Source organism: Alosa pseudoharengus, unplaced genomic scaffold, assembly GCF_046254945.1.
Source record: "Alosa pseudoharengus isolate Yale_2024_CS ecotype anadromous, Long Island Sound unplaced genomic scaffold, YU_APseudo_1.1 YU_APseudo_1.1_scf_18, whole genome shotgun sequence".
Lineage (NCBI taxonomy): Eukaryota > Metazoa > Chordata > Actinopteri > Clupeiformes > Clupeidae > Alosa > Alosa pseudoharengus.
Window position 1 is genome coordinate 3,475,765 of NW_027468650.1, and position 14,698 is coordinate 3,490,462.

A 14,698-nucleotide genomic window follows, 5' to 3' on the forward strand; every position below is an offset into this window, starting at 1 on the left:
AGGAAGTAATTGAGGCTGACAGGAAGTAATTGATGCCCTGTGTAATGGTCTTGCGTGTGTGTTGGTGTGATCTAGGCTGAGATGCCCGCATTGCCTTCTGACCTGAAGGGCTCCACGTTCTCCCACGTGTTTGGTTCCAACACGGCCAGCCTGGAGCACTTCCTCCTCAGCAGGAAGATCCGTGGACCCTGCTGGCTTGACATCAAAACCCCACGTATGTCTTGTGCACACACACACACACACACACACACACACACACACACACACACACACACACACACACACACACACACACACACACACACACTGTCAATCTCTTTTTATATCTTGTGCTGTGTCCTTTTCTCGTAATGATTGCAGCCTTTTTATATATATATATATATGGAGGATGTGACCGTGTTGGTGGAGCCATTTTAGGACATGTTGTGTCTGTGTCCGTCCCTGTCCTGCAGAGCTGACCAATCAGGCGCTGAGCTGGTGTAAGGTGGAGGCTGTGGCTCTGAAGAGCGAGCTGGTTTCCGTGGTGAAGGACCTGTCCCCTCCCCCCCTCGTTGTCATGTCCCTCAGTCTGAAAACGGTGCAAAACCCCAAGACCCATCACAACGAGGTCAGTGTCCCTTACCGTCTCCATTAGTGATATGAGAATTATGACCGAGCAGGGCTCTACACTAACATTCTTTTTTCAGGAGCACTTGTGCACCCAAGTTAAAAAATGTAGGAGCACAGACAAAAATTTGGGCGCACAGTCAGTTCTGTACTTAACTTACACATAATCTAACATTACACTGTAGCTAACAGTTAAACATGCCAGTGCACCAATTGCAAAAGAATGACTGACAACATTTACAGGAAACAGGATTTTAAAGAATATCAGTGGCTACTTTATTTTCAGTCCGTTCTATTTTTCTACATTTTGTTAATGTAAAATAATATAATGCATTGCCATATTTGCATTTAGCCTGTATAAGTATCCTGCCAAATGTAGGCTAATTTATTTATTTGTGAATCCATCTGTAGCTAATTCAAATATGCCCATGGTGACCTATCTGACTGCATACTGCCTAATACTACTACTAAAACAGTCCATTTTCTCTTCCACAAAACCCAACATAGTCTAATCAAGGATATTTATTTTTATTTGAATTATCTGCATTGGTTGGGGCAGTAGGCAAACGTTAGGCCTGCTTTCGTTTTGCACTTCAGCTTGTATTCGGTGTAAACAAACAAGCATGTATGGAAGCCTGGAGTTGTCAGTAGAGTTCTACCTTTGAATAAAATGTGAGTATTACGGTAGGCTAGTTTTGTGCCTGTTCGCTACAGCTATATTTTGCATATTGCAGCCAATACGTCAGCTGGGCTAAAAGGCATGTTATCTTTCCTTCTCACACTGTATCCTCGGAATCTCATTCTGTTCCTCCTATATCCGATGAATTCGGTGGATAGAAGAACTAATTTCTTCAATCTTTGCATCTTGGCTGGCTAGTCTAACTTTCCGCTTTTTTTGTGCGCTCTTGGATTTGATAGAAGCGACTACTAGCAAGACACAACGCGAAACTGCTAACGTTGATGGGAGGTGTAGTTTTCATGCTGCATTCGCGACGTGATTCTATGGTTCGCACCAGTAATGTTTTGCGATGTTGCGGTGTATTTTGTAGACAAGCATTGACATGGTTAGAAGTAATTTGCACCAGTGCGCCTAAATCTTTTTTGGCACTCGCACGCCATCATTTTTACTCGCATGTGCGAGAGAAATGGGCGCACTGTAGAGCCCTGCCAAGTATCTTGATAGCAATACTCAAACGATATCTTGATGCAATACCGGTACGGTTACACACCTTGCGAATTTCACCCAACGAAATTTCACCTCGGTGGCGTTGATGGCGAAACGGCAAAACAGTAGTGGCTACAATCGGTGAGGTATCAGCTAGTTCAAAAGTTTAACTACTTAATGAAGACATTCAGGGGTCTTTATGCCTCAACCAAATAGATTTTGCCTGTAAACAACAAGGTCACCAAGACGTAATATATGTCATGCCTGTGTTGTAGCGTGTAGCCTAGCTGCCTGGCCAGGCTTACAATGAAATGCAATGTCCAGAAATGCTAGTGGTTGGCCTGTTGGCTACCTGAAAAGTTTGAGTGTTTAACTAACATCTACAGTGGTTTATTTCTGCTTCACCACCTTCTGTAGCTCCTGTGAATTACATAATATTGCGAGAATGACTTTGTGCCGAATGAATTATCTTATCTTTTGTTCTCTCCAACGTATTCCACCTCTAGATTGTGTCGCTGGCTGCTCTGGTCCATCACCAGTTTCCCCTGGACAAGGCTCCGCCCCGGCCACCATTCCAGACGCACTTCTGCGGTGAGTGGCCTCCCTCTCAATTAGAACAGCAGACATTAAACTTGTCTGATGGCAATGACATCCACTTTGTCATGCCCAATACCGATATCACTATGACAATACCGATATCAATATGACAATACCGATATCAATATGACAACCTTGAGTATCTGCCAATACTGATACCAATCCGATACTGTCTTTTAAAACAACTATGCTATAGTGGCTTTCCTCACTGCCTTCTCCCAGCAGACTTTATTAAACTTGTTTGGGGGAAATAAAGTTTTTTATTTTTTGGAAATGTTGAGTTTATGTACAGGGTTCCCGCGGGGTCTTAAAAAGTCTTAAAAAGCCTAAAATTCAGAACTTTAAATTTAAGGCCTTAAAACATCTTAAAAACGGACTGATTTTCATTCCGAGGTCTTAGAATTAATTTAGTCAGGTCTAAAAAATATTTTACCATCGTTCATTTCCAAAAACGCTGGCTGCAGAAAGTTATTACAAAGTAGCAAAAAAGTATTGAGTCGTAGCTTGCAAAGCAGAGCTTTAGCGTCTTTGCTACCATTGTAACAAAACCAGCAGAATGCTCAGAACATTGGTTCAGTGTGTAGTTCTTTCTGGGGGATATTGGTGTTGGTACGTAGCCTACGCAGTGATAAATCTACAAATCCCGTGATAAATGCTATACCTGCCCGCAAAATACGTCTGCGTCTCCTCAGAATTTGTTAAAGTTCGGCTACGTGTGAAAATGGGAAAGTGTAGGCCTACTTTCAACGAAACATGGCTAGATCCAGTGATGCCGCGTTACTCTATTTTGACCACTTTTTTCGGTAACGAGTCTAACGCGCTACTATTTCTAGCAATCAGATTAAAGTGACTTATCCAAGTCACTGTGTGTTAGGCCTACTATTTTTGTCATTTACCTTAGTAAAAGATATATTCTTTGCTTTTTTCTTGTCTCGGGGATTAACGCTCACGTTTTCAGCATGATGACTCACGTGTAATACCACCAGCAACACAAACATAAACAACAATAGAGGGAGGATGTGCATTTTAGCTATACAGTCATTATTTTGAGTTTGTGTCCGCTAAACATGATAACATTAAGGTACGTTGTACACTCTGTGCTGGTGACAAAGTGCTGTATAGCTAGACATCCCAAGTCTCCCGAAGTTCTGGGAGTCTCCCGATAGCGGCTCCCTGACACCCGCAAATTAGATAAAATCTCCCGGAATCTAGAACGAACAAGATCTAGACCGCGAATTCAAATCGCTTGTGCATCTGAGTTTAGTGCGCACACGACGGAGAGGGAGAGAGAGAGAGAGAGGGGTGGTGCGTGTGTGCCTGAAGCGCATCCAAGACAGAGCATCCTGGAAACATCTGAATTTCAGTATCTAAGTAGGCTAAAAGGCTACCTCCCTAAAATTACTTTTTTTTAGGTTGGGATGTCTGCTATACGTTGTTGACATTACTGTTAAAATGCATTTCCAATAAAGTGAGTATTGGCAAAACCGGTTGTCATTTTTATGTTGAGGCGGCGGGGGGTGTTGTCGGCAGCTGCTGAAAGTAACTAATAATCTAACTCAGTTACTTTACCGATTACTTGATTTTAAAAGTAACTAAGTTACTTTTTAAAGGAGTAATCAGATTAATTTTTCAAGGTAACTGTGGCAACACTGGCTAGATCACAGCATGTCTGCTGTTGGTTACAAGTGGTACACAAGTGCAGAGTGTCCACCCAAAACACATTTTCACACCCAGTTTCAACTCGTCTCATTTTTGACTTCCTTGCTGAAATCTATTCTATTTGAGGGCTAGTTTGTTTTAGATTATTTTCATTTTGGGTTTAAGGTTTAGGGCATTTGGTACGTGACACGGATATTTTTCCTTGAGTATACTACAAGTGAGCAATGTAAAAATCAGTTGGGTTGTAGACGTTGGGTGTGGAAGGTTACTAGTTTGATTGCTTTATCTGTAAATTAAATTAATGCTTTTTCAACGACTTTTCAATGATTTTTTCAGAATTTCTTTGATTTGAATGTTTTTGGTAATGCGTCGTGTAGGTCTTAAATTTCAATCTTTATGGTCTTAAAAAGGTCTTAAAAAGGTCTTAAATTTGACTTATTGAAACCTGCAAGAACCCTGATGTAATTTTGTTTTTATTTCTCTTTCATTCCTAGTGATCAGCAAACCGAATGACTGCATCTTCCCGTATGACTTCAAAGAGGCCGTGAGGAAGAAGGTACTGACTAACAGATGGCTGTAATGACTTCCGTTGCTCAAATAGGGTTTTATATTCAGCGCTGTCTGTGAGAACTTGTTTTTGAAGGACTGCTGTGATTTCTGATCCTCTCACAGAATGCCAAAGTGGAGATTGCAGGAACAGAGCGAGCGTTGCTGGGATTCTTCCTGGCAAAGATGCACAAGATTGATCCTGATGTTTTGGTGGTATGTGGTAATTTTGGTTGCTTATTTTTTGTAATCAGTGGTGCAAGACATGTCTTACATGGAAAATACACAATTGCACTGAATTATTGGAATCAGCAAAGCACACGTAGTTGCTCAGTTGGTTTGCCTTTCATGATGATGGTAGACTGTAATGCAGTACTCCAGAAACAGTTCATTTCTCAGCACAGGGATGTAATTTGGAATGTAATTAGGAATGTAATTAAGAATGTAAGTAGCAATGTAATTAAGAATGTATTCACTGATCTGAGTGTTTGTGTTGGCTTCCTCAGGGTCATGACATCTTGGGCTTTGACCTGGAAGTACTCCTGCAGAGGATCAGCTTTTGCAAGGTACCTCATTGGTCGAAGATCGGACGTCTGCGTCGGGCCAACATGCCGAAATTGGGGGTGAGAATTGAAACTGTTTGGGTCCACGTGCCTTCGGGGTCCCGGGTTCGGGTCCGGCCCGGGTCATATCCCGATCCCACCCGGGTCATTTCCTCTCTCTCTTCATTTGCTTCCTGTCGCTCTCCTATCAGATTAAAGGCATAAAAACCCCTCTCACCACTATCTCTGCATCCTCAGGGTCGTAGTGGCTTTGCAGAGAAGAGCGCCACGAGTGGCCGCTTGGTGTGTGACGTCGAGATCTCAGCCAAGGAGCTGATTCGCTGTAAGAGCTACCATCTGACGGAACTGGCGTCCCAGGTGTTGAAAACGGAACGTGCTGTGATTCCTCAGGAGAACATTCGGAACTTCTACGGGTGAGGAACGGTTTCACAGTAGAGACACTGCACCATATAGCATTTCCTGTGGAAAGTTTTCACAATAGAGCTTGTAGAGCATCTGGTGTTTCCTGAGGAAGGCTTTCACAGTAGAGACACTGCACCATATAATGTTTCCTGAGGAAGGCTTTCACAGTAGTCAAGTTTATTTATATAGCGCATTTCATACACAGAGGTCATTCAATGTGCTTTAGTAGAGCTTGTATTGTCTCCTGAGCTTGCTGCAGAGGGTTATAGCTGAGTAATGTGTAATTATTAAAAACTGACAGCAGTAAATGAATGTAACATATCTTTTATCTTGATGAAAAAATATCCCATGGGTAGAAATGTTGCTCTACGTGAAGATTCTTTAGTCTTCTCATCTCAACCTCGAGGTGGTTTCTAAGACCATTGAGTGAGATTTCAGTGAAATATGAATAACTCTTCTTAACTCTCCGTTAAAACCTTTCCATGTGTTTCTCGCATAGTGAAATATGAATAACTCCGTTAAACCCTTTCCATGTGTTTCTCGCATAGTGAAATATGAATAACTCTTCTTAACTCTCCGTTAAACCTTTTCCATGTGTTTCTCGCGTAGTGAAATATGAATAACTCTTCTTAACTCTCCGTTAAACCTTTTCCATGTGTTTCTCGCATAGTGAAATATGAATAACTCCGTTAAACCCTTTCCATGTGTTTCTCGCATAGTGAAATATGAATAACTCTTCTTAACTCTCCGTTAAACCTTTTCCATGTGTTTCTCGCGTAGTGAAATATGAATAACTCTTCTTAACTCTCCGTTAAACCTTTTCCATGTCTTTCTCGCGTAGTGAAATATGAATAACTCTTCTTAACTCTCCGTTAAACCTTTTCCATGTCTTTCTCGCGTAGTGACTCCCCTCACCTGCTGTATGTGCTGGAGCTCACCTGGATGGATGCGAAGCTCATCCTGCAGATCATGTGCGAGCTCAACGTCCTGCCACTCGCCCTGCAGATCACCAATATCGCTGGAAATGTCATGGTGAGCTTATCAATGCATAATAACCCATCACAGCGTCTGGTTTAAAGATCAGACCCATCGGCAGACTAGCTCACAAGGCTGGGGAAATCTAGTTTCTCTTCATGCATTTGTGTCACATGTAAAAGTGTAGACATCTGTTGGAAGGTAGGTAAGTCGTTGGAACCTTTAGTTCCAGTCGTGAAAATGATGAAACAGTACTGTAAGTAGTTGGAACCTTTAGCTCCAGTCGTGAAAATGATGAAACAGTACTGTAAGTCGTTGGAACCTTTAGTTCCAGTCGTGAAAATGATGAAACAGTACTGTAAGTAGTTGGAACCTTTAGCTGCAGTGTTGACGTGTCCTCCCTCCTCTCCCAGTCTCGTACCCTGATGGGCGGGCGTGCCGAGCGGAACGAGTTCCTGCTGCTCCACGCCTTCCATGAGAAGAACTACATCGTTCCAGACAAGCAGTTCTTCAAGAAGCCCCAGCACGACCTGGTACGTGGTGGCATGCGCCGTCTCGCTGGGTTTAATGCTTACGTGGCTGGTAGAGTTCAACACAAAGTGATGATTTGCTTTTGAGTGGCTGGTGAATATTACCATTTATTTGTCAGTGGCTGGCATATGTTAATTTCTACCCCTGATGTTCACCCAAGCAGTTAAATCTGCTTAGATTCTGATCGGTGTAAATAGTAGATGAGAAGAAACTGCTGAAATAAGTCGTGTGTGTGCGTGTGTCAGGCTGGGGATGAAGACGAGGATGGAGCAGGTAAAGGGGGTCCAAAGAAGGTGAGGAAGAAGGCTGCGTATGCCGGAGGACTGGTGTTGGATCCCAAAGTGGGTACGTACAACGTGTGTGTGTGTGTGTGTGTGTGTGTGTGTGTGTGTGTGTGTGTTAAGAGACTGCGCGAGGGATATGTGATTACAGGAATATGGGAATCTGTATAGTATCTTCATTTTACCAACGTCGGTTACATAAAAAAAAAAACACACAACTTTTATTTTCCTGTGAAATTCCTAGACCAGTAGGTCTACCGCTAAATGTGTGACAACGTGCTGACTGACTTGTCCTGAAACTGGCCCTCTCTGGCTGATGCTGATGAGACTGTTTCTATGGTTTCCAGGTTTCTATGATAAGTTCATCTTGCTGCTGGACTTCAACAGTCTGTACCCCTCCATCATCCAAGAGTTCAACATCTGCTTCACCACCATCCAGAGAGTGGCTTCTGCCATGCGCAAGAAAACACAAGAGGTGTGTGTGTGTGTGTGTGTGTGTGTCAACGTCAACATGTCCTTGTTGTTGCACTGTATCTTGATTGTTCCCTTTTTTGTAAGTCTTTTTGGATAAGAGTCAGGTAAATTACTAAATGTAAAGTATATCATTTGGTCTCTGCAATTATCCCAATCTGTGAATTACTGAAACACACACAGCACACAGTGTGTACACACAGTGAGGTGAAGCACACACTAATCCCGGCGCAGTGAGCTGCCTGCATCAACAGCGGCGCTCGGGGAGCAGTGAGGGGTTAGGTGCCTTGCTCAAGGGCACTTCAGCCATGCCTACTGGTCGGGGTTCGAACCGGTAACCCTCCGGTTACAGGTCCGAAGTGCTAACCAGTAGGCCACGGCTACCCAATGTGTATGTGAGAGTCAGGCAAATCACCAAATGTAAATGTGTGTGTGTGATTGTGTAGCATTTTAATGAGTTTTGCAAAGACTGTCTCAAGATCTATTGTGTTTTCTCCCTTTAAAGCAGTTGCGTAACCAGCCAGTGCTGGCATAAGCATACAAATGTTTAGCCTGCTATTTCTGCGGCTCTGATAGGAGGAGGACGCAGATGAGATTCCTGAGATTCCGGACTCTGACCTGGAGATGGGAGTCCTTCCCAAGGAGATCCGTAAGCTGGTGGAGCGCCGTCGGCAGGTCAAACAGCTGATGAAGCAGCCAGACCTCAACCCTGACCTTCACATGCAGGTAACCTCTGTGGCCAGCAGGGGGAGCTGTAGGCTCAGTGAAGACTACAGAGCTGCAAGCTGACTGTAAACTTCACTCCATGGTTCAACCAGCTCTAGTTTAGTGTGAAGCTCATTGAATCACACACATAGCACACTCTAGGCCCTTGGCTAACCTGGATATGGGTAAGGAAATAACCTGATTATTTTGTAACCTCATTGGTAGCCTCCAGTCAGTAACTACTTAAAGGGAAACTCAGGTCTATCAAAACTGCACCACTTGATGTCGTTTTGGTCCCAAACGGAAATGTACACAAATAGGGATGTAACAATACACTCAACTTTTTAGTTGAATAAGCTGCAGTCAGTGTTTCCTGCAGGGAATATGTTCGTTAAGGTGTCTGACTGGGGGAAGAGGGACATATTGGGATATGTAGCCTATATTATTATAATATCTATAATATTATGTTGTTATATGTGACCCTGCAAGGCGAAACCAGTCATTTTGCGCACGGTGATATTTTGAGAAAATCCACGATAAACAAACGTACAAGCTACACTTTTATATTGTGAACAAATTTCACGGATAAACATACGTTTTGACTGTTAAACCCTTACTTTATTTAGGTGAAGATTCAACACATAAGCAGTCATTCCCTTTGTCCACGCCGCTAAAAAGGTTTTATGGTAGGCTACGGTAGAGGTAATTTACTCATTAGGCTACTCATTACTCGTTACTCAATGTGTCAGCTCTATCTTGGCAGATGTAACCGAATATGAATGTGAAAGACTTGCCTTTCAGGGCACGAACAGTCAAAAGCACGAAATATCCTGGGCGTCATTTTAGGGACCAGGAGAAGTTTTCCATTGAAGTAGGCTAGCGCATTTTAAAAGTAGGCTAGGCTATACACAATCTGTGTACACAGAACTTCCTCTCCCCTTACTTCGCCCGAAATACATTAATTATATTCTATAGTGACACCTTATGACCGTCCCAGGTATTAACTAGGGGGCAGAAAAAGACTCATTGCACGGTTGAAACTGCATAGTCAGTCATCTGCTTCAAAGTCACGCTACCGTAAGGCTAATCATAGCTGTGCCCTCACACTATTGCATGTGACAATTTACTATTAAAAAGGTGATTTTCTCCTCTTCTGGCGTATCGTGACAGGAGAACCATGGCAACTTTAGATGCGGTTATCTTAGCGATACTTAACCTAGCAATATCCTCGATATACATATCGTTGGAAAGCTTAGTTTATGGCCGTGTGAGTACAATAACTTAATTTTGTAAATTTTACCAAAACGACTGGTTTCGCCTTGTAGAGTCACATATACATTACAGTTCAAAAGTTTGGAGTTACTTAGAAATGTCCTTGTTTTACATCATTAATGTTGTAAATGACTGTTGCAGAAAAAAGTTTGTTTTTTTCGACAACGTAGTTGCATCATGTTAAGTTTTTTTCTCAACTGGTGGTAATTTTCACACGTGTATCGATTTTTAGCCAATTCACGGTGCATTGTTAAACCCCTATACACTAATGATCCAGAAATGGACCCTAGGTTGATGTTAGACTGGAGTGTCCCTTCAATTAGAGCATATAGTAAGATCACCACAGACACACACACAGTCAGGCAGTGAGTCCTTGATGGTCACATTTGCCCTCCTCTCTTTCGCCTGCAGTATGACATCAGACAGAAGGCTCTGAAGCTGACGGCCAACAGCATGTACGGCTGCCTGGGCTTCTCCTACAGTCGCTTCTATGCCAAACCTCTGGCCGCCCTGGTCACGCACAAAGGCAGAGAGGTGAGACGACACACACACACACACACACACACCACCTGATGCAAAAACACAACAGACGTATGGACATGTAATCCTCCCGTTCTTGACACCCAACATCCTCCCAATAAGCTGCGCGCGCGCGTGGCTGCGCAATAGATTTTTCAGACCGCACAAACGATTTTTTTTTTCAGGGGTTAAAAATTGGAGCATCAAAGCCGATGTTGGCTAGGTAATAAACATTTAAAATACTGACATGTCTGACAACCAAGTCTGATGTACGTTAGAATGTTTACATACAAAGTATCCTTTAGGCTACTCCAGGCAGGCCCTATGATGCGAACTTCTGGGTCAGATTAGGCAGGCCCTGCTCCAGCAGTTATGCAGTAGGCTACCATGGTGAAAAGACAGAGCAGATGCCCCAGAAAAGGTCTGTGTAACGTTTAAACATGAGTGGCTAGATGAAATACTCCAAATTGACACAAAAGATGGTCCAGGTAGGAAACAACTTTCAGACATATTTACAAAAGGAGTGGCGTGATCTGCAAATTCTGCTCGGAGGCAAAAGCGAAAGGAGAATTCGCTCGTGGAAAAACTTGGTCTGAGTGGAAGCTTGATTACCTAAGCTTGATTATCTGACACAGGAAGTCCATGTAGACGCATTGAAAACATTAAGACTTAGATATGGGAAATCTATCGATCAAATTCTCCACGAAACGAATGAATCCCGAGAGAGACTAATTCTGAGAGCACGATCCGACCCTAAACAAATAAAATTATTAATCGACAATGTGATGCTTGCAATTAACACCAACATGTCCATGTTATCAGTTCAGGATACACGATCATATGGCACAATGCTTGTGCTTTACATTACGTTTTGGAAGCAAACTGATTTCAGTTAAGACAGTTTCTGCTGGAATCATTCAGCTTTCAGGATGCCCTGCAGAAAACATCCTTGATGCCATTACCAAGTTTTACGCAGACCATACGCTAAACATGAACAAAATGGTAATGTTTACTTTAGATGGTGCTTAAAGGTTGTATCAGCGATTACGGCTGAACTTCACTTCTGTTGATGATCAAACAAAACAGAGAGCTGGCTCGCTACTCCCTCCCGTGCAATTGAAACTCTCCTAAACGCGCATCTCGTCGGTTATTGATTGGAACACTTTATTTTGCCTTTGAGTGGTTGGCAACACTTGTTGGTAGCAAGTGTGTTTGTGTACAGATCTCAGAGCCTAGGCTGATAAGGCAGGCAGCTAGCGGATCGTTAGGAAAGATTAGATGAATGTGATCATTTATGTTTGGGCCTTTTTTGTGCCTGAAGTCGCTGATACAAGCCACATAGCCAGATAGGCCTATCTCCCTCAATGACATTCAAATGACATCATGTTTTGTAGCCTTGTTGCAAACCACTCCAGTTATACAATTGTTTATATAGGCTACCTTTAGGAAAAATGACACCATGTCAATTTAATAGGCCTATTATTGTTAAGCACTGCATTGGCATTTTTCTTTCAAGGAAGTTCCACTTAAATGTTGTACCTGCTGAGAAATGACTAAACACCTTGGATACTTTTATATATATATATCATTATCAGTCATAACCAGTGAACCAGTCATAACCTCTCTAAACCTTATTGAAGTTCAACCAAAGATCCTTTAAGTTCAACTAAACTGACTGGTAAAACACCATCATTAAAATGTTCCACAAGTCCAACCATTATAAAGGATACTGAATAAATATCAACCTTTTTAGACATATTGATGCATTTGCTGTTATCTCTTTGAATTCCCTATGGCTAACGCAGGCTTGTGGTCATTTTCGGCAGGTCGCGTGGTTGCGAATTGCTCACGGTGCTGAAATGTGCGCTCAGAAAACAAAATATTTGCTCAGTGCTCAAAAAAATTAGAGGGAACATTGGTCTTGTGTTATTTAGCTATTTATTTATTTTTTATTTTTACTTGGCTAGATTGTAATGAAGGATCTGTTACTTAACTTGGATATCATGGGGTTTTTAGTATATTATTTTTATATAACGTACTGGTCAGTTGTGAGATACCGACCCCATTTGAATTTCAGGCGACCCCACATGAGGTCCCGTCACTAAGGTTGGGAAACAGCGCTGTAGTGCATCATCATACTCAAGCACTTCTTAGTTAGGTGTGTTGTACTCACCCACCGCCACAAGAGGGCAGTCTGAGACTACCACCCCTCTTGCTCTCTCTGTCTCTCTCTCTTTCTCTCTCTTTCTCTCTCTCTGTCTCTCTCTCTGTCTCTCTCTCTTTCTCTCTCTGTCTCTCTCTCTTTCTCTCTCTTTCTCTCTCTCTGTCTCTCTCTCTTTCTCTCTCTGTCTCTCTCTCTTTCTCTCTCTTTCTCTCTCTCTGTCTCTCTCTCTTTCTCTCTCTGTCTCTCTCTCTTTCTCTCTCTTTCTCTCTCTCTGTCTCTCTCTCTTTCTCTCTCTGTCTCTCTCTCTTTCTCTCTCTTTCTCTCTCTCTGTCTCTCTCTCTTTCTCTCTCTGTCTCTCTCTCTTTCTCTCTCTTTCTCTCTCTCTGTCTCTCTCTTTCTCTCTCTCTCTCTCTCTCTCTCTCTCTCGCGCGCTCTCGCACTCTTTCTTTCTTTCTTTCTCTCTACCAACTGTATCAGTCGTTTCCACCTAATGAATGTGGCGGGGGATCCACCGCTCTATTGTGTTAATTGTTAACCAACAGCTCTTGGCTCACCTGTGCACATTGTTCCTTTCTCCTGATAAAATGCCGTCTCACTGACTTGATTGCCGGCTTCTCGCTCTCGATCGCATGCACGCACACACCCACCCAGCCAAGGCCGTGCTTTGAGGGCCCTCAGGGCCACCGTAACTCAGCACGGGCACACAGTCATCCTCCTCTAATCACCCGCTCTTCTCCTGCAACAATGCCAGTGCACCATAGCATGGCATTATGCAGCTGGGAGATCGCCATTAATTACGCTGTTTTTGCATTTAGCCTAAAGCGGCCCTGCTGCAGGTCACAGCCACCCCCCCCCCCCCCCCCCCCCTCAGTGTGTGAGTAAGCGTGTGTGTGAGTGAGGGTGTGTGCGTGCGTGCATGCTTGCTTATATGAGGCCATAACTGCATCCCTCACAACAGAAATCACAGCCCCTTTTGTATTGTGTGAATGAGAAATACGTGAGCATTCTTTGGTGGAATCCTAGAAGGGCCAGCCTCCACACACCCACCTTGATCCTCCACTGTTGAGGGCTTACAGACATACACACATGCACTTCTCTCACACACACACACTAATACACACTAATACACAGGCCACCACCCCCCCACACACACACACACACAGGCCACCCCCCCCACACACACACACACACCAAAACATAATAAAAAACATGTCGCCCTCTATCCGCTCTAATTGGGGTTATTACATTTCCCCCTCAGCATGTTCTAGCTGCACTGATACCCAGTGTGACCTGCTCAGGCCAATGAGAGGGTTGCCAGAGGCTGGTGAGAAATCCCCGGAGAGTGGAGTGACTCGTAACTCTCACCCCGCCACACACACACACACACACACACACACACAGGCCCACACACACACACATACACACCCTGCTCTTGTCTCTTCTCCATTCGGTATTAATCATCACTCGCGACATTACCATTTATATTTTGATTTACTGGGCTTTATTTATAAGCGCCAGAGACATGAATGCGCCGCCCGTACAGAATGCTTTTGGTTGCTGCGTGTATCATGTTTGCCATGGCGATAAAGATGCTTGCCTTGGCCCCGGGCGGCCATCTCGTCTTACCCACACCCTTGTCGATGTCGTCGTCAGCGGCCTCACGCAGCCGCTGGTCTGCAGATCCCGCCCTGGCACACCCGGGGGTGCCCAGCCCTCCGAGAGAGGAGCGGTGGCGAGGGTGGCAGAGGAGATGACTGCTGCTTGGCACTGGCAGTGGAGGATTCGGGAGTCAGGGAGAGTGGTGCCAAAATGAGAAATTGATGGGGGGGGGGTGTGTGTATATGTCCATGTCCGAAACAAAGAGGAGCAATCAAATCTAACCAAGTGTGATAATCTTATATCAAGATCAAAAAATCTAGTTGGTATTGTTTTCAGTATAAAGAGACTTACCGAGTTCTTTCTTGTGAAATCATTTAACTTAATTTAGGAAGCGTTTGATTTATAAGACGTCCCATCCTGTATACAAGCAAATTTGTCTGCCAGCGCTTTGAGTAAATTTGTCTTGATAAGACTCCTGTAAATAAGTCAAATGGCTCTTTTCCTTTATGGACCGAGGCTGGCCTTAAGGCTTTTTCCCGGTCTTAAACACCGGAGCATAAGGAGCTATAACATCGGGGGCATTAGCTAACAATGCTAGAAACAAGTCATAACATTGTAAGAACCAGGGGCTGGATTCACAAAG

The 14,698-nt window shown here is 43.6% G+C and overlaps 1 protein-coding gene across 1 annotated transcript in view; it reads left to right on the forward strand.

Annotated features, from left to right (window-relative positions):
• Positions 1–14,277, forward strand: part of pola1 (polymerase (DNA directed), alpha 1) — a 28,008-nt gene extending 13,731 nt beyond the window's left edge. The window contains exons 14-27 of the mRNA XM_076291405.1: positions 76–214; positions 453–607; positions 2,278–2,362; positions 4,522–4,583; positions 4,700–4,789; positions 5,080–5,196; positions 5,374–5,549; positions 6,441–6,570; positions 6,927–7,046; positions 7,290–7,389; positions 7,673–7,800; positions 8,373–8,522; positions 10,185–10,307; positions 14,110–14,277. Of these exons, the coding sequence (XP_076147520.1) occupies positions 76–214; positions 453–607; positions 2,278–2,362; positions 4,522–4,583; positions 4,700–4,789; positions 5,080–5,196; positions 5,374–5,549; positions 6,441–6,570; positions 6,927–7,046; positions 7,290–7,389; positions 7,673–7,800; positions 8,373–8,522; positions 10,185–10,307; positions 14,110–14,277 (1,743 nt within the window). The remainder of the gene's footprint in view (positions 1–75; positions 215–452; positions 608–2,277; positions 2,363–4,521; positions 4,584–4,699; positions 4,790–5,079; positions 5,197–5,373; positions 5,550–6,440; positions 6,571–6,926; positions 7,047–7,289; positions 7,390–7,672; positions 7,801–8,372; positions 8,523–10,184; positions 10,308–14,109) is intronic.
• Positions 14,278–14,698: the final 421 nt, after the last annotated feature.